Source organism: Mugil cephalus, chromosome 6, assembly GCF_022458985.1.
Source record: "Mugil cephalus isolate CIBA_MC_2020 chromosome 6, CIBA_Mcephalus_1.1, whole genome shotgun sequence".
NCBI classification, from domain to species: Eukaryota; Metazoa; Chordata; class Actinopteri; order Mugiliformes; family Mugilidae; genus Mugil; species Mugil cephalus.
This window is the reverse complement of record NC_061775.1, coordinates 28,052,196-28,078,999: the sequence shown is the minus strand read 5'-3', so window position 1 is coordinate 28,078,999 and position 26,804 is coordinate 28,052,196. Positions and strand designations below refer to the sequence as shown.

At 41.9% G+C, this 26,804-nt stretch overlaps 1 protein-coding gene across 1 annotated transcript; it reads left to right on the top strand.

Moving 5' to 3' along the window:
• The first annotated feature begins 829 nt into the window (after positions 1-829).
• ntmt2 (N-terminal Xaa-Pro-Lys N-methyltransferase) lies at positions 830-13,760 on the top strand. Its single transcript, XM_047586361.1, has 5 exons — positions 830-871; positions 3,601-4,004; positions 7,822-7,994; positions 10,754-11,006; positions 11,836-13,760. Exons 2-5 carry the CDS (start codon positions 3,788-3,790, stop codon positions 12,090-12,092), a joined length of 900 nt encoding a protein of 299 aa, XP_047442317.1. The 5' UTR covers positions 830-871; positions 3,601-3,787; the 3' UTR covers positions 12,093-13,760.
• The last annotated feature ends 13,044 nt before the right edge of the window (positions 13,761-26,804 follow it).

Genomic DNA, 26,804 nt, shown 5'->3' with positions numbered 1-26,804 from the left:
TTTCAGTCTGGTCAAAAATAAAATAAAGTCTCCTCCACCTGGATGTAACTGAGCTCATAGTCCAGCGCCTCCTGGTGGATCATTAGTTCAACAAGTTATTTAAGACCAACTGATGCAATGAGGAGCTTCTCATTTCTTCAACAACCATGTGTAAAGACACAGACGATGTTAGTCTGGTGGAGAAGATGTTAGTCTGGTGGAGAAGGGTCAAATCATTGAGAGGAAAGTGGAAAGAGGCAACATCTAGAAACTACTAAAATTGCCCAACACTGCATCGACGTGGGGGGGTTGGTGCAGTGGTTCAGGTCCACGTTCAGAGAATGAGGTCAGCTGACTCCCTGAATACACTGAAGGAGCAGGTTCTTCCATCCATTGAGTTTTTCTTCCATATTCAAAGACAACAACACCAGGATTCATGGGGCTCAGATAGTGAAAGAGGTTCAGGGAGCATGAGACCAGACCAGAGTCCAGACCTGAAGCCCATAGAGCAGTGTTTCCTAATCCTGCTCCCGGGCGACACTGTCCTGCATGTTTTAGATGTTTCCTGCTCCAACACACCTGGTTCAAATGATCAGCTCGTTATCAGGCCTCTGCAGAGTTTGATGACGAGCTGATCATTTGAATCAGGTGTGTCGGAGCAGGAAACATCCAAAACATGCAGGACAGTGTTTCCTGAGGACCAGGATCAGGAAACACTGTCCTAGAGAATGTTTGGGACGAGCTGGAGACTCTGACATCATCAATACAAGATCTGAACTAAAAACACTGGATGGAAGAAACCTGGAGACACTGGAGAAGCTTCTTATTGAACCAATGGAGGCAAAGCTGGAGGAGCTCCGCCCACAGACTAGAGGGGAGGAGCTCCACCCAGGTATTAGAGCATTTAATTGATGTAGAAGTTATTTCCTTATAAACGTTTGTACTGTTCTCTGTGCTGTCATCTGTCTGTGGTTCAGATATTTTACTCTGAACCAAATCTGATGCCGTTTGTTTTATCAGCATTATGAATTTCCAATGAACCAGTGGTCGCACAAGTTCACCCAACGGTGGCTGAAATAATTCACTCAACCTTCGAACCAATAATGTACAGTACCACGTGTTAATCTAATCCGTTATTTCCCTGGATAAGTGAAGACTTTTTCCACAGTTAGCGCTGTGTATGAAAGATAGAGCGCTAACTGTCCATCCATCATGTCTCCTTGGACGTGACGGATGGACGGGGTCACCAGGGTGAGTCTGGGTTATGTAACACTGAACATGACCTGAGGTGAGGAGCTAAAAGAGTTTGTCCTGTAACCTGTTCATAGTTTAAGATTCCTCTTTGACCATTTTTACTTCAACTAACTGTGTCTCTTGTTGCGTCAGTTTTGAATCTGGTCTCACTCTCTCTGGATTTAATTATTGGGCCAATTTAGTTGTAAACTAATGCAAATCCATGACGTAAAAAGATAAAAGTTCTCTGCAGGAGCAGAATCGGTTTCCAACAGAGAGACTCCAGAACAACTTTACTACACTAACATGTGAAGTATCATGTGAGGTGCAAGTTGGTCTGACTTCTAGTCAGGAATTTAAATAAAAAATGATTAAATTTTACATGCAAATGAAGTCTTCAGGGACCTTTACCCTCCAAATAAATAAGCTGAGACAAGGGCAACCGGACAGATAAGTGCAACAGATACCGAGCGCAGTAAATCTACTCCCCTGGAGATATTTGCTCGTCTCAGCAGCAGCGGCTCTGCCTCTGTGACAGCTGATGTCACCTCTCTATATATAACCCGGGGCTCGTGATGCATACATCTGAATATTACAGGGGCTCAAAAATACTCCACGTATTCCTGGTGCCCCATAAACAATTGTTTGTTCGGCCGTGTGACATCTAATAAACATCTGCAGCCACTGTGATTTAAACCAGTTACTAGAGGTCAGTAACTTAAGGATCTCTGAGATGAACTTCAGCCTCTTTAGCCATAAATTAGGAGATAATCGTGCTTAGTGGATCATTTCTTTTCATGATCTTTTTATTTCCACTTTTGGTACAAAAACGGTTTCACTCAGACAAAACACTAAGGACTAAAAAGACTAAAACTAATGTGTGTGTCTCTGAATTTCTTCTTTGAATTGATAAATATATATATTATATAGATTTTAATTTAATTTAAGTGTGTTAGTGAAAGTTTAGTGCAACAAAAGACAATAATTATCAAGTGAACACAGATAAACATCAAAAAATTCCACTAAAATTGAATAAATTGTTGCATGTTTTCCGTTTGAATAATTACATTAAATTGAATTGATTTAAATGAATTAAATTAGAGAAGGATAGGATAAAGGAGGATAAAGGAGGATAAAGCAGACAGCGTTGTAGATGAGGGCGGTGCAAAGGTCTCAGAAGCTCATGGAGGAAACATGAAACATTTCAAGGGTTCAATTTTCTTACTGTCAACAAAAATCTATTTTGTTGAGGACGCCAAGAAATGTGCAACAAATTCTGTGTGAGCTCCATGTTCGGACAGAAACACCAGGGAGAAAAACAGCTTCTTCTTCTGCTTCTACTTCTTCTTCTCTGTTAGAATCCACGTTGGCAGCTAAACTCAATTAATAAAATAAAACAGAGGAGATGCAGTGGTGTTGACTGACCATCAGTTTGGTCACATTCTCCGATCACTGTGAAAAGAAATAGTTTGGCTCAACAAAGAAAATCAACAACTTCCATCAGTCTTTTTGAGTTCTGTTGATTTTCATGAAATTTCTTTTAACTAGTTTATTATACTGAGGTCAGGGAATTATCTTTTCTACCACAATGAACAGTGTTTTTATTGATGACCTGTTTAATACTCACTAAATGATCATCTTTAAGTTGATAACTCATAACGAGATAAAGGAATCTTTAGGTGTTTAATTATCAAAGTTATGAACATAGTTTATTAAGTTGACCTCCATTTTAAAATTAAGTTGTTGATGTTTTCATTAGTTTAGTTGAGTTTTTGATCAATAAATTAATTAATTCAACCACAGCATTAGAAAACCTCTATTTGTCACAACAGGGAAGTTGCAGTTTGTAACAGCAAACAGTATAAAAGATAAGTAATGAGATAAAAATAGAAAATAATTAACAGTATATAAGTATTGGCATATACACAAAAAGCAGTAATTGAACAGATGATGACTGATGGAGTAGAGAACAGTGAGTGTAGTAACAATATTATCACACATTTTACAGGTGTTCACAACAGCAGCAGGAAGGAAAGACCTATTTTTTTCTTATTTTCTTATTTCTTATTCTTATTCTATGTTATTCTTATGTCTGTGTCTGGTTCATATATGTTTTTTCTTATCTCATGACTCCTGGACAAAAAAATTTCCGTGCAGGGATCAATAAAGTGATTAATAATGGTCGGTCACAGGGAGGAGGAGAAGACAAAGCTAAGTTTAGGAGTTTAGGAGCGTGGTGTAGCCGTGGCTGCTTGGGGTCAGATGTAATGACCCTTGAGAGTTGTTGGAATTTGCCGCCTTCTGCAGGCCTGCTGGTCATGGGCGTCTCTAGACACAAGGTCTCTCATTGCAGCCCCCCCCCTTCTACCCCCCCTCATGGTTTCAAAGTCAGCGTCCCCTGCAGCAGGTGATCTGTAAATCTGGCGGGACGTCCTGAACGCCCGCCCCGTGTAAAACAGATCTCGGCCGGCTCTCGGTGGCTTGAGCTAAGTCAGAGACGTGTCCAACGCTCAGCTCGACAGATTTAGCAGCAGCTGGAGAAACAGAGTCCCGGCGTCGAGCTCCGGACGAGAGGATGACTGAACCGGTCCAAATGGAGATAAACCTGGAGGAGGAAGGCAGCGGCTCATCGGCCAACGTCGAGTACAAGGCCGCTCATCTGGCGGTCAGGGATCGCTGGAAGGCCACGGACGACACCATGTGTCGCCACAGCATGTCCTTCCACCTGCACCACACGCTCAGGAGCGAGTTCTTCGCCAGCTACCTGTACCTGGTGGAGAAGATCCCTCTGGGTAAGAAGCACCGCCGAGGTCTGACCTCACCCACCCAACACATGCACATTCATTACTGCACCCATGACTCCTCTAGGTCTGATCTGAGCCTCGTGTCTCTGTTTATTATCCACCTGAGGAAATGTGAGACAAACACCTTCACTTACTTCAGTTAAAGTCACATATTGAGACTGATTTGAGTTAAATCAATGCACGGTAACACAAACAAAACACAATACTGGATCATGTCTTCACTGGGATGATTCAGCCTGCAGCCAATCAAAGATCACCACTTATTCTCAGTTTTCTAACACTACATTCATGCAGAAACAGGGAAAGATGTGTGGAAAATACGATGCTACTGGAATATGGAATATGCATTAGGTTGATTTTAGTTTGCACCTGTAGCCAATCAGGACGAGTCGTGGTCATTTTCTGCAGGACTGAGGAGACTCTGTGGGCGTTTAGAGAATATTAAGGTAGAGAACTTTTAGTGTTTGTTTAAAATTGTGCCAAAATTAGTCCAATACCACATCTTTTACAGCCTTTTATATTTTTTATATTTTCTATGAGATATTGCGAAGACAAGACAAAGTCCAACTTCCCCATTAATTTGTTTTTGTGGTGGAAAGTTGATCTGGATTCTTTCTTTTCTTTCTCTTCTGAACTACTGCAAAGATCTGCCAAGGCCAACCAGATTGTTTGTGGGCGGGGCTTAATGTGGTGATGTTGAGATAAAGCTTAATCCTTTGTTAAAACATTTTTAGGATTTTTATGTTTTAAAGCACATGCAAAACTTACTTTTACTATGATTATTAGTTGGATAATTCTCCAACCAATCAGAGTCATTTAGGTAGAAACATCCTGTTACTCCTCTGTCCATCACCACATTAAGCCCCGCCCACAAACAATCTGATAGGCCGGTGCAGCCACCAGGTGAGTATGTTTTGGTTGGACAGCAGGAAGAAGCAGAGAGAGGTCAGCAGGTTGAGGCTGTTATTGAAGCAGAGCTACGCAGCAGTTTTGTTTTGTCCTTTTATTCTTTGGATAAATTGATAAAAGCTGTATTTTTATTTAATCTTTTTTCAGGATAAAACTTTTTAAATCTTTCTACTATAGAAATGAATGGATTGAACTCGACATTTTATTACTTTATTTTTTATGAATTAAAAGTTATAATTAAAAAACATATTGTGAAAACTAAATGAAACTTCTCTCGAGATCTTGAATGTAGCTGAACATATGTTGACCTGAGTAGATCTGCTTCCTCAGAGACTCCAGGTCCAGGTCCCTTTTGTTTTTGTGGCCGACTTAATAACTCGAATCTCCGCGGTGCTTCCGCCTCATCCTCTCCGGGGTCTGAACCATCACAGACCTGCAGGAACAGAAACAGGAGATCTTGACCTTTTTGGCTCAGAGACATCGAACTTTCTTACCACACACTTGATCCGTGCTCCATTAATGGTTACGGCGCGACAGGCATGGAAGCACCGAGTCAGTCGCTACGATACGTGACTTATTTACAGCTTTAAAAGGAATCAATGAAATATAGATTTAATATAGTGGATGACAAAAGGAGTATCGTGAAGTCCATCTGCTGCTTTTTATATTTAGCTTTTCTAAATGAAGATTAATCCCGGATCATTACATCAAACGTCTTCTTCTTCTGTTACACGGAAGGTCAGCGTCTAATGAGGGGGGGGGGTCCATTTAAAAGGTGTGAGGAGGACGGACATGGTGGTCGTGGACTGACACTTCTTTGGCAGACGGCTGTGTCATCACACTGCTCTCAGTATTTCTATACTTACCCCTCCTCCCGAGAGAGAGGAGGTCACATGACATAAAGTGACCCCCCCCATCCCCCTCCCACCCCTTGTAGGTGCACTAATCAAATCTGCTGTTTCATAACCACTTGATTTGTCCACTTCTACACCTCGGTTTTATCCAGGTGCTGAGATCCAGGAGCTCTGTGTTGGCTCTGTGCCTCGTCCTAATGTTTCTAACAGGGAGGGAGGGAGTCCGGCAGGAAATAGACCCCCCCCCCCTCTTAATGTTTCACTGTGGTGTCATGAATTCTGCCACTGGAGATTTCTGACAAGTGCACGGACATTCCCTAACGCCTCCCCACAAAAAACCCGCCTTAGCCCCGGGAGCCGGGAGCCGGCGGCGCGTCATCTAAGCCTTCGGAAATGTTGCGTTCATTCTGCAGGATTTATTTCAGCTCAGCAGAACAGAGGCAGCGGAAGGTTGGGATGGTTCAGGAAGCCGGGGCGATGGGGCTCCGACACTGATGTAGTGCACTGTCAACAAGAGCACGAACAATAACGGCAATGATGGAGAACTGGTGTGGTTTGGGCTGCACAGAGGTCCCCCGAGGTCATTAGCTTTTACTACCAGTTAAAAAATTATTAGTGGAAGGAAAACACCGCATCTGAACCAAGAGCTGCACAAGACTTCCTTCGTCTTCATTAGTCTTCCAGTGGCGCCATTATTCTTTCTGTTTCTAATGGTATTATGATGCGTTCGGAGCAGTCTGGGGGCAATAAAGTCTCCTTATTTGACTGCAGTTGGTATTTTGCATTGGAAACCGTCTAGTTTTGGTTCATTCACATTCATTTGTGAGACAAGCAGACTGATATATAACCGAGAAACTCAACTCCCATAAAATTTGCTGTCTGATTTTTACCAAGATGAATTAATGTGAGGACCAACTGGTGCAACTGACATTTAGGAGGAAACTCAGTCCAGTGTTTGGTTCCTAAAACCGAATGATGACAGTGGAGCCTCAGATGAACCCAGATGAGACGATGCATCGGTACATTTTTATATTCTGCAGGATTCATTCGGTGATAAACAGAGAGGAGCGTTGTCTTGGTAACCAGAGACTGTCATCGACCAGGAGATGGAGGAATCTTTATATGTCGATGGGGCTTTTTGGTTTTTACCTCTATTTAACTTTACAGTGCTGCATTTTGTAGAATATTCCATTAAGAATCACTCTTAGAACTTTAATGCAATTTCTTTTTGTTCAGTTACAGACAAAATAATAAATAAATTCTAAAAAAAAAAAAAGCCATTAAAAACTTTTGGTTCCAGTGATCCACTAATGAAGGCCGTGCTTTTTCTTAAAAGACACATTTTCTGCTGCTTCGTCTTTATATTAATATTATATATTATTATATAAAACCAGTACATTTAAAAGCTCAAATTTATTTATTTATTTTTTGCTCAGTTTTGACACGTTCTCTGTTATTTGTCAACTGATGACTAAACAATCGAGACTGTCTTACTGACCTGTTTTTGTCCTTTTTACAGATTCTTTTGCACAGTAATCAGATTTTTTGCACTAATTACCTCAGTGTCCACGTACATTGAGCCTATATTCCAAATTCCCTTCTGTCTTTTATTGTTTTGTTGTATATATTTCGTATCTAATTCAGTGCTACTGTAATAAAGTCATTTCCCATACTTATGATAATATTTGAGAGGTATTTGTAGGATTCTTATCAGAACATGAGTCTGGTTCTGATCCATTAGAGACATCAGAACTCAGGCGGCCATCTTTAATTACCCGTGTACACGTATTCTATCATTTATTTTTGCTTCTCGGTCAGAGAGGCCCACGGGCTGAAGGTGAAGCTTAGACGTCTGTTTCTGCAGGAGGTGACATTCAGAAACATTTTTTTAAGACCAGGTGTGAACAGGAACTTCCTGCTGTGGAAAAACTGGTCTGGAGTGACTTAGTACTCGTTCCAGTGTGGCGGTTTTAGTTGGTCATGGTTGGTGCTCCACATCCATGACATCTGACGGATGGTTTTCTGTCCACGTGTCCCGACAGTGAAGCTGTTTCCCGTCACCTGTGAGTACATCAAAGGGGAGAAGCAGTTCTACTACAGAGCCCAGAAGTTCTACGAGGACGTCCCAGCCTCGGAGGAGGGCATGATGGGAGACTTCGTGGACCTGTCCAACGTCGACCTGGAAGGTTCCCGACAGTTTCTGAAGAGGTTTGTGGTGAGTAGCCGCGGATCAAAGGCTGAAGCTGAGACATGTGAGGAGCTCCACGGTTCCTCCATCGCCTCCTCTCACCAGCGTGTCCACTTACACCGGCCTCAACATGTCAGGGTCTATTCTCAGCCAGGAGCTCATCATCCTCACTGCAGAGGAAGAATTCCTCCAGACGTTACAGCAGCTCCATTAACATTCATCTCATTTTTAGTGTTTGAGACCCTGCGTCCTCACATGGGGACGTTAAGGTTTAAGACCTGTTGTCCTCACAACTCGATACTAAACATGATCCAAGGTACAAAACTTCTTATCAAATGAGATTCTACAGTTTGAAGTTTATTTATTTATGCTTATTAACTTTTCTAGTTTCATATGATGCACAAATTCAACTAATTGTGTCAATAGCAACGAGCTATGATTAGCAAATCCTCACATGAGGACACTTCTGGTTTTGCACAGAAATATTCAGACAAGATTACTTTATATCTCGTTACATACTGGTGACTTTATTGTGTTGTACTGGTGCTTAGTTTTTATACTTCTTAGGTCCTGCTAATCCCAGATATATTTCAGAGAAATTAAAAATGCACAGCAAACAGAAGCTGTTACTCCTCAGAAACATCTCTAATTTCAGATATTCCACTTTGGTGTTGTGCATGTATGTGTGTGTGTGACTGTAGGTGTTTTTAGAAGTCGGGATAGTCCGAGTGCTAATTCAGGGGAGCATGTTTGGCCCAGAGACTCGGAGGTTATTTAGAGGATCAGTTTTACAGCCGCTCTAATTATAAACTGCTAAGATTGGACGCTTTAAAGGAACTACAGGCAGCTAAGTGGTCGCTATCGCTAATGTAAACACAACAAACCCAGATTTAACACGCACGGCTATCGGCTTACACAATACAGCACAACAAAGACAGTAAATGCCAGGTTGCTTTGTTATTATACGAGTGAGAAGCAGTTTAAAGTCACTTACATGAGCAATTAATTAATAAACATTCAGCTCCAAATGTGATGAATTTCAAACCAAAGCTGAATTTCCATTGAGCAGTTCTGTTTTAATTATTTTTGCACCCCAGAGAGAAGCAGGCGAGTAAACAGATCAGTCATATATATATCACACAGTCAACAGGTTCATGTTTCAGGTCAAATGACTGAGTGATCACGTCCAAACTGTTCAGCTGCATCGCAAATGACAAAGACCTGAACAGAAATGTGATGCATGATAATAATAGACAGGTCATATTGTTCTGTCTGGACGTCTCAACGCTGCAAATGCGAATGATTCTGGACCTGGAGATTTGTGACCATCAACGCTGCACGTCCTCCTCTACCCAGACCTCCTCTCTGGCTGTGAACCTGACATCTCCATCAAAAAAAAAAAAAAAAAAAAAGGAGTGCAGCAGGAACAGATTTAGGACACGTCCAGATTAAACAGAGCTACATACGCACAGAGCAATGTGGCAGTAATTCACTGCAACCAGGAAGCCTCCGGTAACACAGCTCCTCGGGGCCCCTTCCTTCATACAATCACAGAGGAGTGGGGCCCCCACCATGAGGACGGGGGGTTGGGGTGAGGTCAGAATACCAAATGAAAAAGGAAAAGAAAAACCGGCGTGATTCAAGTGAGGTGACTTTCTGTTCCCTGCCCTGAAGGAGCCCAGGTCGACTCAGTCGGTTCGTTTGAGCTCTGACATCTGGTGAAATATAGAAATATAGGAGTATAGAAGTATAGAAGTGTAGACGTATAGAAGTGTAGGTCCCTGTATGACTGATAGATGTGGTAACAACACACTGCAGGGAAAAAGACTCTTTAATGGGAAAATTAAACTCTTAAATGGTTTCAAATAGACTTTACACGGTGGTTCTGAAGGTCAAAACGATTTTACAGAAAACACAACAACATAACAGAAAACACGATGACATTTCACAAAACACAACAACATTTCAGGGTAAAAAATGTAATGTCATTGTGTTTTCTGAAATGTTGCTGTGTTTTCTATAACATTTAGTTTTCTGTAACATAGTCGTTATGTTTTCTGTAATGTTGTGTTTTCTGTAATGTTGTTGTGTTTTGTGAAATGTTGTTGTTGTGTTTTCTATAATGTTGTTGTGTTTTCTATAACATTTGTTTTCTGTAACGTTGTTGTTGTGTTTCTGTGACGTTGTGTTTTCTGTAATTTCATTGTGTTTTGTGAAATGTTATTGTTGTGTTTCTGTGACATTGTGTTTTCTGTAATGTTGTTGTGTTTTCTATAATGTTGTTGTGTTTTCTATAATATTTAGTTTTTTTTAACATTGTCGTTGTGTTTTCTGTAACGTTGTGTTTTGTGTAATGTCATTGTGTGTCTGTGAAATGTTATTGTTGTGTTTCTGTGACATTGTGTTTTCTGTAATGTTGTGTTTTCTATAATGTTGTTCTGTTTTCTATAACATTTAGTTTTTTTAACATTGTCGTTGTGTTTTCTGTAATGTCATTGTGTTTTGTGTGATGTCATTGTGTTTTGTGAAATGTTGTTGTGTTTCTGTGACATTGTGTTTTCTATAATGTTGTTGTGTTTTCTATAATATTTGTTTTCTGTAACGTGGTTGCTGTGCTTTCTGTAACATTGTGTTTCGTGTAATATCATTGTGTTTTCTGTAATGTTGTTGTGTTTTCTATAACATTTAGTTTTCTGTAACATTGTCATTGTGTTTTCTGTAACGTTGTGTTTTGTGTAATGTCATTGTGTTTTGTGAAATGTTGTTGTTGTGTTTTCCACCACCAGGGTCCCGGTAAGGCCGGCACACACCGGGCTCTGGACTGCGGTTGTGGTATCGGCCGTGTGTCTAAAGGCGTCCTCCTGCCGGTGTTTGAGAAGATGGAGATGGTGGACATGATGGAGCACTTCCTGCTCCACGCTCATGAGGAGTATCTGGGGGACGACGCCGACCGCATCGAGACCTACTACTGCTACAACCTGCAGGAGTTCACGCCGCCCAAGAACAAGTACGACCTCGTCTGGATGCAGTGGGTGGCCTGTAAGTACCGCTTCACCACAACAACAAAAAAAAAAACTCTACAAAGACTGATGCTGCAAGGTAACAGAGAGACCAGGGAACACAACAACATTTCAGAAAACACAACAACATTACAGAAAACAAAACAACATTACAGAAAACACAACAACATTACAGGAAAGGCAACAACATTTCAGGAAACAGGACAACATTACAGAAACATCAAAAACATTACAGGAAACACAACAACATTTCTCAGAAACACAATTACATTACAGAATACATGACATTATAGGAAACACAACAATATTTCAGAAAACACAACAACATTACAGAAAACACAACATCAACATTACAGAAAACACAATAACATTATATAAGATACAACAACATTGCAGAAAACACAACAGGTGACGTTCAGGAGTCACAACTTAACTGCATCACTAGTTTGGATGAATACTTTTTTTTTTTACCTTAACTGTGTTGTGTGTAGCTGTGTAGCTGTGTTGGCAGCAAATAACTCTTGTGAAGTCCGTTAGCATTCGTTAGCTCGCAAATTCAGACTATTGTCTACTGGTAAATGGTGAATGGTCTTGTTTTTATATAGAGCTTTTCTACACATTCACACACCAGCGCCGCACAATGGGAGCAACTTGATTATTCCAGAATTATTATAATGGATAATTAAAGAATACTTATTTTTACACATTAGAAATGTTTTTTACACCTATTTAGAATTTTATTTGAATACAAATACTGGAGGCTTTGCAAACCCCTGACTTGTGTGTATATATATATATATATGTGTGTGTATATATATGTGTGTGTGTGTTTGTGTGTCTCTCCTCAGGCCACCTAACAGACAAGGACCTGATGAAGTTCCTGATGAACTGTAAGAAGAGTCTACGTCCGAACGGCGTCATCATCATGAAGGACAACATGGCGCGTCAGGGCTGTAAGCTGGACCCCATCGACAGCAGCATCAGCCGCCACCTGGACATCATGAAGTGCATCATCGCCAAGGCCGGCCTGGAGGTGCTGGCGGTGGAGAAGCAGGAAGGCCTCCCCGAGGTCATCATGCCCGTCTGGATGATCGCCATGAAGTAGAAGTGACACTTTCACAGCGATACGTCTCAGGTTGTTGTTTGCTTCCCTTTGAGAAGAAGGAGAAAGAGGAAAAAAAAATCCAACCTAGATCTGAATTCACATGTTATTCCCGTTCCCTCCTCTTTGATTTGTGATCATGTCTCTGCAAAGTGCAACAACACAGTAAGAAATCCTCACAACGTCATCAGAGGATAAATCTTGAGGCAGCGGCGTGGACGGCGTGATGGCACCCGTGGAGATTTTATGGAGACAGGAGGTTTTTTTTCCTCCTGCTGCTCAACCACAAAAATGAAATAAAGCTTTCAGCGGAACGTTTAAGTTGTGTAGAGGGAAGACGGCAGCTCAGAGTCTAAGCGACCACCACCAGGTTCCTCATCGAGACGACCTCGGTTCCCGTCTGAGGCTCCGGGGTCACTGGAATAACATGTGCGTTCTGATTTACTGTTGGGTTTCCACCGGATCCGTTTCAGAGTAAATCATCAGGTTAAACTGGATTTAAAAACCAAATACATATCACTCTTAACACGCACCATGTATCTGGATTCCAGCGTTACAGGCCTTTAAATTAACCTCCTAATAAGTGTTCTTGTTACGACGTGATCTGAGAACGTGTGTTATGAGCTGCTGTACATCTGGTACATGAAGCTGGAACATGCTCCTGCAGCAGGTCTGGACTGAGGACTGAGGACAGGAGGCAGAAAATGCATGAAATGTATGCAAAAACAAAAAAAAAATGTGCAAAATCTTAAATCAACTTAAAGGACACGACTCTCAAACTTAAAAAACACGTTTGCATTACAAATGTACATTGGTAATGTAAAGGAAAATAAATAAATAAAAACTTATCTAGATGTATGTGCTAAAGCTAGCATGTTAGCCAGCTAGCACGGTCCGTCTGGTAATTGAAAACACAGATAAGAGAGATGGAGGTTTGAACCTGGAGTCCAACAAGAGATGCAAACCACAAATAAATAAATAAATAAATAACTAATGCAAGTAACAGAAAGATGGGAACCTACAGGAGCAAAGAGCAGCAAGAGACGAAGGAAAAGTTATAACAGGGAAGGAGACAACAGACAGGAAGACACACACTATCCAGACTTTATTACAAAATAAAGCAGGAAGCTCAGGATTGTAGAAAATGTTGAAAAGACGCTTCATGACCTCATTCTGCAGAAATGAAAGAAAACTGAGCTGAGACATAAAACAAAAACTTTAGGATCTGATCATGTGCTTCAAACACTCAGCCACAGCGTCCAAGTCACATTAACCCACTAACTTCCACACTAAGAAATACGATTAACCACAATTACATATTTTTAATCTATATTAATAGATAGACTCTGCAAAGTATATTCAAGTATTTTGACAAATCGTTATTAAAATGTTCACACGATTGTACAGATACAATATAAATGACGTATATTTCATCTAAAGCGCCACATCTCAAACAGTATAAATGTCACAGCTTAGATATTTGTATATATAATGTGTTCACAGGTGAGACATTGTGTGTATTTTACAAACTGAATGACTGTCAATGGTTAGAAAACAGGTACAAAATGAGGAATTAAGCATTTTATTGTCTAATACTGCTACAAAATAGATCGACTGTGTGATTACAAAACCAGTCAAAGGGTTTATCCAAATTATTTTTTCTTTTTTTTTTGACAAACTCTCCAAAAAATGCCATAAAAAATATCACATTTTAATATGTTTTTCACATAAATCAGGACCAGGAAGTGATCCTGCATGTGTGTAACTGAGAGTTTTTGAACTATTAAAGACACATGAACCAAATTCAATGTGAAAAAGTTAAAGTGCAGCTTTTAATTGTGAGTTGTTTTATTTATTTATTTATTTATTAATTCATAAAATCTGATAATATTAAACAAACTAATCAAAATTAATGTTGCTCCTAATCACCGACATGTCCAAGTCTCTAATAATCCACTCAAGAAAAAATCCACTTTGCATTTAGATTATTTAAAACATTCAGTTTTTAACAAAAACAAATAAATAAATAAATTGTGATGCCATCACAAACACTGGCATATAAAGGGTTAAAGGTCATAAATTAATCAAACATTTATTTATTTATTTATTTATTTATTCATTTATTATATTTAGGACTGAAGTTGATTAAAATATTTATGTAAATAAAAGTAGAAAAAAAATATGAACATGTTGTTTTTATGGCGTTTTTGAAGAGACGACACTTTTGTCCCTTAATGCCGACAACGTAAATATTTTAAAACTGCATGTGAGGCTTAAAATAAAATAAAATAAAATAAAATCAGGAACACAGGAACTCTTCCTTCAGAATAACTCCACAGGTTCAGCTCCACTGTTTTTCCATGTTTTATTTCATTTCCTCTGCATGTTTATTCTGTCCTCCGCCGTGAATCCAGATATAATTTGCATGTTTATACGAAGTAACTGTTGCAGGAGAATTCGTGTTAGTCACTTTAGTTCATCCTCAGCTGTAAATATTTCTGTTTCTATGTAGCTTTGTATTTTATACCTTTGCTTGTAATATTGCAGATTAAAAGTCCTTTTTACACCCTGTGTGTGACGTTGTTACGGTTCTTTCCTCGGTGTCTTCACTCAAACCCAACAAAAAGCATCTGGACGTAGTTTTATGATTTTTTAAACATCATGTTTTTCCTCCCGCGTTCCAAACAAACTCCGATAGGATTAAAGATGGATAATCACGCTGGCTATTACAATCAGAGCGGGAACGTAAATGCTGAGCAATTTTCTTTAAATGTCCTTTCGGTGCCGCCTCCTCACCCCCGACACCCCCATCCCACCCCCCCCCCAAAAACTCACGAGATAATTGAGATCCTCTCAAACGGTTATGCTAACTCTCCTAAGTATTATTATTATTATTTTTTCAGACTAACAGTAGAAGCGGCACATTGTTCCGGGTTAATGGCTTTCAGCTGGGGGCCCCGAGGTGGATGTGGGGGCTGATTATTTCCTGGTTTTGACAGACAGCGCCTGTTTTCATATCTGCCCGGGCTTCGTTTCAGGCCTGTCAGATGCTGTCTGCATAAAACACGTCCAGGAGTCGGCTCAAATAATTCTGCGTTTGCGTGCGTGAGCCGAGTCGATCCTCGCGGAGCTTCTTATGAAAGGAGAGTTTGTGAGGGAGGGGGGGCGGCGGTGAGGAGCTGCAGCATCATCAAAGCGCTGGAGGCGCGATGGCGTGAGATGATCTCCGCACACTCAGAGTGACTCTATTAAGACGTGAATAGACCAAACACATTTTCCACATCCTGCATGAATTAAACATCCAAATGCCCCCGAAAGTTAAACTCTTTTTCTTTTTCTTTTTTTTCCTTCTTCTTCTTCTTCTTCTCTGCTCAAGCAAATCGCAGCCAAATGTGCTGTCACCTTTTCAGGAGCGGTTAGCGTCGCTGACACTCAGAGCTATCATTTCTAATCCTGCTCAAACATTAGCCGCCGGGCTAACGCTCATTTGCGGAGCAGAGACCGAGGCTGGAGTTTGGTGCTGAGAGCATCAGAGACGGGACAGACGGGAGGAGACAAGTCCACATGTCATCGTCCACTCACACAAACATTCATATTTATCTGTTTATTATTTCCACACACACATATTTAACCTTGAACCGTTTACATCAGCAACTTCTGCACTGATATGTTTGGTGCAACATTTTAAACTAATACAGCGCAAATCTGAGAAATTTCATTCTTTGCTACAGAATTTTAAATGATTCTAAAATAACTCGATTTTTATGAGAAAGCTCTGATTAGAACTGAATCCTGGAAACTTCTTCCATCCTCAAAGGAAGGAAGGAAGGAGGGAAGCTGTCTTTCCTGGGGAGGTGAACTTGAGTCCAGATAAATAAATAAAGTTGGTGTTGTATTATTTAATGTGTAGTAACCACAGTGGCCTCTAGGGGCGCTAACATCTGACCTTTCAGTCTGCGTGAACCGTCGCAGCTTCTCTCCTCAACAAACTGAGAATCTGAGGAATCTGCAGCCGAGACAAACCTCCGACAGTCGGCATCACGATCTGAGACGCAGAGAGGAGACGGAGACGGAGACGGAGACGGAGATGGAGACGGAGATGAACCTCCTCCCTCCTCAGACTGGAGGAATGCTCTCTCCCTTCATTGCCAGTTCTCATAGTAAATCAAGTCACTGAAAAAATAGACCTGATGATTTTTCTGCGCTGATTTTTCTTTGGCTGCGTGTTCACAGTCTTAACTCTCCCAGCATGTAGTCGGAGCTCTGATGATGTTTCTTTTTTTTTTTTTTTATTGTCTTGCTCTGCTTTACTCAGCTGAAAGAGTAGGGATTAGTTACACAGACGCTTTACTGGGCCTGAACTTGTCATATTTCATCCAGCGATGTGGCTTTGGAGGCCGGATCAGGTGCTGCTGACTGTAAGAGTTTAACCTCAGAGCCGAGGAAAACGATGACGAATCACGACTTCCCCGATGGCCTCAAAGCTCCGAGAGTCTGTCCGAGCTTCTGACTAACACGCCCCGAGGTTCTAAAACTGCTAAAGAAACATTTCTGTTTCCCGCTGAGCAGCGTTTGACGGAAAGATTTGCTCATAACTGTAAATGAGAAGGAATCTCTATTCCCATCTGCAGCTGGAGACAAAGGTGTGGAGCTGGTGTGATTCACGGTGACCAGTTTGTTCTTGGCTCGGATCCTGAGGTCGACGCGGGTGCAGCAACATTTCTGCAAATGTCTGTTTTTCAAACTAATGTCGCAACATGACATCGGCTCTGGCCTTTGACTGGTTTACAGAGAGTAACAGGGAGGACGCTTTTAAAGAAACTACAAGAGGGTGGGAAACCGGAGCGTTCACTGAAGATGGACGAGGTGGAGCACAGTCTGGGCCTATTAGATATTAATTAATTACATAATTAGACAAGATAAAACAGTATGAGACAACATCGTCACCTTCCTAAAATAATGACCTGATTTTAATAATTAGTTTTTTAGTTTTTGGTGTTTTCTGAAAACCTGGAAAAAAAATGTACAATTATTTTAACAGGGTGAAGATATGAAACTATACGACAAGACGAGAAAAGACATGAGATGATGCATAATCTGATACGATACGATATGTGATAAAATACGATACGATACGATATAATATGATACGATGCGATGCGATATGAAAATAAATTGCTGTTCATCGAGTGGCCACTAGAGGCTCCAAAAGGGAGCAAATCCCCACAGACTCCAATGTTAAAAAGCCCAAATTTACAGCATCATTAAACATGTTCACAGTCCGGTAAAAAAAAAAAAAAAACGATTTTGATCTCAATAATTTATTTCACAATTCCTGACAACTTTTTTTTCTAACTGATTCATTTATTTTTTACTATGGTTTAAAATTCTGCATAATTAAGGGCGTTCCACCTTTGAGCGAACTCACAGGAAGCAGACAGTTGGGTGGGCGGGTCTCAACGTCCTCCGCTGATTTAGCTCCGCCCCCAACACGACACCCATGTCCATATTTGGAAAATCCAGTGTGGGAGATACAATATGACACTATACGATGAGACGAGACAGAAGACGATGCACGATACGATACATGAGATATGATACGTTACATTACGATACATTACGATATGACACGATACGGTACGATATGATATGGGTCAAGATGAGACCAGATACGATACAATATGATACGCTAAGATACAATATGATAGGATATAATATGCGTTACATTACGATACAACACGATACAGTACAATATGATATGATACGAGTCAAGATGAGACAAGATACGATACGATACGATACGATACGATACGCTAAGATGATATGTTACATTATGATACGTTACAATACGATATATGATACGATATGATATGATATGATATGATACGATACGACACACACATAAGACCAGACAACAAAAAGACAAGACTTTAAAGACTTTATTGATCCCTGTGGAGAAATGTAAGTGTCACAGTGACATAGCAAGATATTAAAAACAATAAGGTTAAGAGAATAAAGAACTATATAAGACTAAAACATACATGAGATACTTTAATATGTTTTGGTAGTGGAGTGGATTTGAATAAGAAATGTATGAAAAGCAGCGGAGACACTGGTGAAATAAAGCAGAATGTGTCAGCGATAAATAGATGTGGACGGACGTATTGTCCAGAGAACTGGGCTCCAGTTTAAATACTAAAGGGTTAAATGATGAACAGTGATGGAAACAGGCCCATGTGTGTTTGTGGTGATTGTGTGTACATTCATTCAGAGTCATTTGCAACAACAAACACCTCTTTTCATTGCTCTGACTGAAGGTTTAAGAGCAGCAGCACCACCCAATTACATTTACCCACAGTACATGTCCCCCCCCTGATCCCCCCCTCCATGTTGCAGCGATGGCGTGTTGTTGTCTGGTAACACGTGGAGCCGCTCTCGGGCCCTCGGCTGCTCTGGGTTCACCCTTGGAAGCTCCGTCCTTCGGGTGCTGGTTTCAATTCGTCAGCCTTCCAGCTCGACCGGCGTAATGAGCCGAAATGGCTCGCACATGCACGCATCCGTGCCCCGGCCAATCATCCCTCCGCCGGGCCAATTTACTCGCCATGATTAAATCTTTTTTTCCAGCGTGAGTCAGAGCAGAGGCGAGGCTCCGAGAGCATTGTGAGTCTTCGGGGAGTCAAGTGTGTGTGTTTGGATGTGATGAGCATCAGAGGTGGAAAGAAACTCGATATTTTCAATTTGAATACTTTGTCTTTTCCACGACGCCGCGGAGGAAAGTTGGTTTACTTCTTCCTTTCTTTTTCCTACTTCTTTCCACATTGTCTCCTCAAATTCATTTTCCAACTCTTTCTTTAGTTTCTTCTTCTTCTTCTTCTTCTTCTTCTTCTTCTTCTTCTTCTTCTTCTTCTTCTCACGTCTTCCCTCTGATTCCTCGACTGATCTGAGTGGTTTAAATTCCTGCTTCTGACTTTGAAGCTGTGTTAAACAGTTCATCAACCATTTTAAGAACCTGTTGCCATCTGGTTCGTTTTACTGTTCCTCCCATTTACCCCTAGCGAGCTGGGTCGTAACATAAACTAGAGGGCGAGGGGGAGGCAAGGGGGGGTTCGTCCCAAATACCAAAGGATCCTTTCTTCTTATCACGTCGCTAATTAATGTGAACGAATGTACCAGCAATAAAAAAGAGAAGCGATGGCAAAGCAAAGCAAACTCCAAGTTCCTTCTCTAAGCTCTTAACTATGAACCAAACTTAGAACAGATGCATTAAACCTGGTGATCTGGGACTATTCTTCTTCTTCTTCTTCTTCTTCTTCTTCTTCTTCTTCTTTGATTTCCAGCAGCTTTGCACCACTAAAACCAAAGAGGAAGAAGGCGTTTTGATGCTGTTGAGACGTATTTTTGGTTTATCTGGTTTTATCCTTGTGAATATATTTGTGTGTGTTTGACCCCGGTTGTGAGGTTTCCCTCAGAAACAGGCCTCGACGCTGGAGCCATTAGCTGCTCCAGTAAATCTGCTGGGACCCGAGAACGTCGGCCCTTTTCACCGGCAGGTATTTCCTGTCTCTTGATCTCGGGAGGCAAAGCTCCTTCTTTTGGCCGGTGGGCATTCAGTCTTCATAATAAGTTGCGGTTTGATGCCAACGGTTTGTTATTGAGTTTCATTTTAAAGGAGCTGAGTTGGTGTGTGAATGGATGATTTTGTGAATCTCTAAAGCCGGCCTCATCTTTCATTATCCAAAGTCAGTTATTCTCACAGTGCTGCTGGACTACGAGCAGAGTATGATGTGGATACTGTAAATCTAAACTCAACACTTGTCTCTAACTCTGCAGCTACTGGCGTCCCCACACAACTTTTCACTTCCAATACGAAACTCTGAGACTTATTTTACTCATGCTTGTATGTTAGGAGGTGACTTGTTGCCCTCTTTACTTTCATGTCTGTTTTCTCACCTCAGGTGTGTGGAATGAGCTGCTGATTGCTTCGCTGGGGCTGTGCTGCCTTCCCACCTGTTTCACATCTCTCGTTATGTTGAACCATATTTAAGGACTCTCCACTCTACCATTCTCTGCCAGTTCTTCCAGTTGCCAGTCCTCCAGCTCGCATCCAGAATCGTATTATTTGTGTATTAGACTTTTGCTCAAGATCTTTTGTTATTAAAACTTCTGTTAAACCTGAACATCTGAGTCCTGCGCTTGGGTTCATTCTCTCCCACTTTGCCATGACACACAACGTTGTACTTATGTTTGTGGTGTGGAAAGTTTCAGACGTCGTTGGTTGTTTGTAGGAACCAGAGGTTTGTTTCTTCACCTCCGTGGTCGTGCGAAAACCCTCGTGTTGTTTTTTCACCTGATGCTGCGATGTGATTGGTCGTATTATCTTTCCTGGTTCTGTACCTGTCACCTGTTTACCTCAAGGTCTTGTGCATGACAAGGTTTGCCGACATCACTCCTCCTCCTCGCTACTTTGTTAGCATCTCAGCGCTCTCTGGTGTTGTGATCACGTGGGCTCTGCAGGATGGACGGGCTGGAGTTAGTCTGGGATGGGCTGCTTTAGGTTTTAGATGCAGGTCAATAATCTGATACTCCAATATCCGCTGTCTGCAGCTCGTTTTGCTTTGAGCCTGTGAAGAGATGTTGGTGGAGACCAAAGCAGAGCTCAGAGAGACGGACTGCAGCATCAGGTAAGTAGCACAACATGTTCACTTTAATGTAGACGTGTAACGTATTTGATACGTATTCTAGGTTCTGAGGTTCAGTTTCAGAACAGTACGAGAACAAAATGCAAAACCTTGATTTGCTTGTTGTTTATTTGCATGTTTATTATTTGTAAACCAACTATTTTATTCTAACATAACAGAAAACATGAAAATAAAATTAATAGCTAAACTATAGCAAAGTGCTGCCTGGTAATAAGTTAAATAAAATATTCTAAAATAAAGAAAACATATATAAGTTTTCCAGTAAAAACAATATTCTCAAATAAACATAAAAATATATAAAAGATTATAAAAAATAAATTCCTCACCGCTTGTTAACAGCTTTTAACAAAAGTTTCCAACAAGTAAAGTGCAGCACTAACAGTTCCAGCATGTTGCTCAGTTTTACTCTCACTCACTTTGCCAGAAAGATTAAACTTGACCTGATCTGAATTAGCAGAGAGAGGCTCGTTTTATCCACTTGTCTTTTCCTGTTGCGATATTTAACCAGGAAGCTGAAGTTTTCCAAAGCAGGAGACTTTAGCGACGAGGGAGGATCTAGAAGCTCCAGTTTATCCCTTACGGTGGCCATGGTGCACACGGACGTCCGTCCTGGAAACTCACTCATGCACAGTTCAGTACAAATACATGTGACACCGTTACACCAATAATTTAACCTCCTGAGACCCGAGGATTTGTTTGGAATTTCTTTAAGATAAGATTACGTTCTGTACGTATTTGGGATTAGTAGGACCTAAGAATTATAAAAAAAAAAAATTAAATAAATAAGCACCATCTTTGAACTGGAAGTAGCTTTTGTGAAAAAAAAAAAAAATATGTGAACAAAGGTTATTTGACTGTATTTTACAGTTTAAGTCTCCAATGTGCAACTAAAATATAAAACCTATTTGTTTTAATACGCAATGCAAATAATGTCCAAGTATTAATTAACGTCCGTTCTCTGATCAGTCGCCTCAGAGTGAATCCTGGTCAGTGTAGAAATGTTTAGTGGGACATTACGAGCGTATAAGTAAAACAACCTCAGACATAATTTATAAAAATCTAAAATCAAAGTGCATCCCTCAGTGCGTCCTGGGTTTGTTCCCACCTGTTTTTAAAGCTTGTGATCAGATTAACATCAGAGTCTGAACAGAACCAACGTGACGAACGTTTGGATGATTTGTTGGTGCCTCTCATGTAGAAACACATGATTTATACCTCGGCCGCCGTCGGGCTGAAGGTGTCTGGGACACGGGCTCTGACCTCTAAGCTTCTCATTAAGTTGTAATGACACGTCTCTACCTTCTTATTTCCTTGTTGTAACTCAGACGTTTTCATGGTGATGTCCACAAGAGGTCGCTTCTCATATAACCTGGGGTTGTGTCAGAGCCCGGCTGAGGACAGCGCTGATGTTCTTAATGCAGTTACACAACCAGCGAGACAGCGCGAAGAGACAGTGAACGCCTCTTCGGTCTGAAATGCCTCCCGCTTCTCTTCCTCCCACGCAGCAAAGGGCAGCAGCATCTTTGGGCTCCTTGTGTGTGTTTTATTTATTTTTTTTTTTGCTTCCTCAACCTCAAGCGGCGCGTTTGCATTTTGAGGAAAACAGGATGTGAACTTTAAAGACCACACCGATGGAGTTTATGGTGCAGGGAGACATTGTTCGCTCGTGTTCCTGGGCTTGTATACAAGGGGAACATTGAAACACCCCGGCGGTTCAGACGTGAGGGGGTTGAAGGGGGTGGGTGGAGGGGGCTTTATTGGACTCACATGGGCGACGTTTTTAGTCAAAGCTAATAGTAATTTGTGCCTCACATGGGCTCAAGCGTCTCCACTGAGGGAGGATGGTTGAAATAATAGTTACAATAAGTGACGCAGGTTGTGGAGCTTGTGTTATTTATTTAGTTTGAAGAAGAACTGAGACAGAAATGGAGAAAATAAACGATGCACATCATGGTAGAGCTACACCTTAGCCAGTCTTATGGTAACAGGTAGCACACTATTCTGCAGCTGCACCTATTTTGTTGATGATGATCTCTGCATCTGATCTGCGGGTGTTTTGTTCGCCCGGTGACTAAATCCAGCATTTGCTCGGTTTTAACTCCATGTTTGGTCTCTGCCAAACTCCCCAGAGGGAAATATCTGCTAAATATCTGAAGCATCTGCTTCTGAAAACAACTCTTCTGTCGGAGCTGAGGCTGAATGAAAACAATAGAGTTGAGGGAAAGTGCAGTCAGGTGTTGATTCCCTGCGAGTCGTGGGGGGTGATTTGAAGATTAATCAGATGAGTTTGGTGCAAATTAGAAGTGTGATGATGATTCTCTGCAGAAATGGACAGTAACATCTGGACTTGATCGTCCTTTGACCGTGACACTACTTGTTTGCAGCTGCAGGCGTTCACAGTTGTTACTCAGATCCTCCAGGACTCCAGGAGCTCTGGGGTTTTCCAGGTATTGGAGACATGCATCCACCAAACCTCAAGCCTCTCGATGTGGTTCTTCCTACTTGTCTGCATCTTCCTCCTTCCTTGGGCTTTTGTCGGCTTGTTTCTTTGTCTCTTTACAATCTCGTCTGAGAAACTGTTCCTCTGAAAGGTTCTTGGTACCAGAGGAAAGTTCCTCGAAGGCAGAGGTGACTGAAGTCTTTGCTTTTTCAGTCCTTGGCTGATGTGACCATGTGACCATGTTCCTGTTTAATTGTATCATTGTAGCTGCACCTTCCACTTTATGATCTCTTTTCTCACATCCTTTAATCCGCATCCATCCAGTTATCTCAGTTATCGTCCACTGATCAGAGATCAGGCAACAAGCTAAGCAGGAAATTCCAGCTCTTCCTGGGGGATCATTGCATGTTCCCACATCAGTTGATATATATATAAAATCCCTCCAGTGAATTCTGAGTTTACTCGGGGGGTCTCCTGCCCATGGAGAGGGGGGGCTGCAAAATGCAAATCTTTGGTTGATTAGACATTTTTTATATATATATATTTTTAAATTTCCCCACAAATTTAAATTTCTTTAAATACACATTAACACAAATCCAACATAGTGATGAGGGACAGTTTAATATTGAATGCAAAATGTGTATTTATAAATAGCACTGGTTTAATATAGAACGCATATAGTAGGTGGGGGTCCCCACTTAATCTCTCCATCCGTTTGGGTTCTTTGGCCTGAAAAACATTGAAGACCCTGCGTCCTCATATGGGGACATTAAGTTTTAGGTTTGTGTCAGCTTATGTGTTAGCTTAAGGCCACTTATCAGCAAGTACTTGTTTGAGGACGTTGGGATTTCATTGTTTGTAATCCTGCTTTTGCTCAGCAATGTTCAGGATTTGAAATAAATTGTTTTATAATTTGCTGGCGACTTCATTGTTTTATATAGTGAAATAATCCCTGTGTCCACATATGAGGACATTAGATGTTGCTTAGTTTTTACACTTCTTGGTTCCTACTGATCCCAGAGAACATGGCAAAATAAAAAATACATAGAAAACTAAAGCTCAGGTCTCTCAGGTTCAGTGATCTGGTCTGTTTCCTCTGTTTAATGACCTTTTAAAAACCATCCTGTTGGTCACTTTTGTTTTAATTCTCTCTTAATTGGATTTCTTCTCTGCAGATGTTGATTGTTTTAAAGACGTCATATTGTGAAGCTGATCGTCTTGTTCATGGTCAGTAGAACATTGTATCAGCTGCTGTCTCTGATGGATCTCTACCTACCACTGGACCAGAACCAGGAACAAATGGAGACATGATCCATATTTGGGACCAAGCTGTAAACGCTGGTCGAGGTTTTATATGTTTACTAACGTGGATGTGGATGAATTGTCCGGGAGGTCGGTGAAAGCTTCGGCCTGGGCCTGTATCTGTGCTGAGACTCTGTCACACTTACAGTCTCAATCATCGCAGTATTTACGGTGTGAGGAAATTTGCTGCCATGTGTACAGGAGCCAGGACTCTAACCTGAACCTGATGTGAGCTGAGTGATGCTGACCTGAGATGGCAGCTCAGAAAACTGTGTGAAATCCACCGCTAACCCTCGGCCCTCTCTGAAGTTCTGGAGGAGCGGTGGGGTGGAGGGTACGGAGGGCGAGGGTGGCTCGGGGGGCGGGGGCGGCGACGCAATCCTACTAATTTGAAGCAAGTTGGGAGATTTTATGAACTAAGCTGTGAAATATGACTTTAATAATGGTTGCAAATGGCAGCGCCGGCGTCTGGGAGCATGGGAGGGAGAGGAATAAAAGTGTGGAAAATGAAGAATTCCTACGCTGGGATCAACGCGGCCGCCTCCGTCGCCACCCTGGCAAAGCCTAATGAAATGTGAAAATACTTGTGGGCGCGGCGGCCGTGGGGCTCAGCGAAATCCAGCTCCATAAACTGATGATTAAACCGATGTCCCCGTGGCGGGGGCTTAGCAAAGAGACGCTCCGCTTTTCATTGGGTGGCTTCGCTCGGCCTCGGAGAAGAGCAGCAGTTTGACGAGAGCTTTAACGGGAAACGTGGTGAGATTTAACGGGACGCTGCGGCACCACCTCCTGACCTGAGGTTTTCAAACCTCATGTTTTTACAGCTCTATCCGGCTAAATTTAGAAAGTGTGAAACAAAAATGAAAACGATGATTCTGCAGCGCTGCACTAACGAGCTTTTAATCAAGCCCGGTGTAAACGCTGCAGGAACGTGGGAGCATTTATCAACGTTTGCAGCCGACACCTCCCCGACAACGCGGAGGAGCACATGTTGGGAAAGTCCCTCTGTTTTTTGGGTTCAGCCTCATGATCCTCCTCTTCCTGTGGACGGGCTTCTCCGTCTCCGAGCGTGTCCACACAAACACACGACGCCTGACACATTCGGTCCCCGGCTGAAAACACGCTCACATTTCCCTGAGAGAAATGAGAGTTTAACGAGCGCACCGCCGCGGGCTGCTCGGCCGGCCGATCCTGGGAAAGAGTTAAAGGGATGTTGTTCATTGTCACATGACATTAGGAGCCCCGATAGAAACTCCTCCCCCTCCTCCTCCTCCTCCTCCTCCTCCTCCTCCTCCCCCAGCCCCCTGTATGCACATCTTGCCTGCAGATGTGGCGAAACCGCAAACACTTCAAAGCGCCTCCCTTCAGACCAACAGCGTACCCTGACGCCAACTGTAAATGTCCTGGACACAGTGCATGGAAAATATTAAACCCCCCTAACTCGCTATGAACAGCCGGGCTCAACCGGGAGGGAGGGTGGGGCAGGCACGCAGGGAGGGAGGGAGGGAGGGAGGGGGGGCAGACATCTAAAAAAGGCCTCCGAAAAAACACTTAATGACTCATCATTCTGCAACAACAACAAGGGAGAGTCGTCCCTATCTGTCCGTCCGTCTGTCTGTTTCTCTGTCTGTGTGTCAGGAACATCTGCCGTCCACTCACGGCTGCGTTATTAGCGTCTAAACGCCGGCAGTGACAGTGAAGCCGTTCTTCCTCCTCCGTGACAATCGTCGTTGTGATTGCGTCCGAGCGTCTCAAGGCCTCTCCTCTCGGTGCGAGATAATGACGTAATTGGGCCCCGGGCCCCTAAACGGCTCCATCACACAAGAAAAACTGTTTTTGTAGAGTTCTTTTCTTTTCTTTTCTTCTTCTTTTTTTTTGTTAGTAGTTTTCGGTCATTATTCTTATTGGTTGTGATAACATTTCACACGGCAGCAGATTAATTACAGCGACGCGAGGACGGAGCTTTACGACGTCCACGCCGATCAAAAGTCCAATTTAACGCAATTATGTCACAAGCGCTGATTAAAGGATCAAAGGTTTCGCTGGACTCGCAGGACGTTTTCAGCCAACGCTGTAAAACGGGTCCGATTTCAGGCTGATTTATGCAGCTCTGGCTCACGGCTCCATCAGAGGTCGAGTTATAGACGGATCTCAGAACAGCTGCTGATGCTGCACCATTAGATCGGATTAGATTAGATTAGATTAGATTAGATTAGATCAGATTAGATCAGATCAGATCAGATCAGATCAGATTAGATCAGATTAGATTAGATT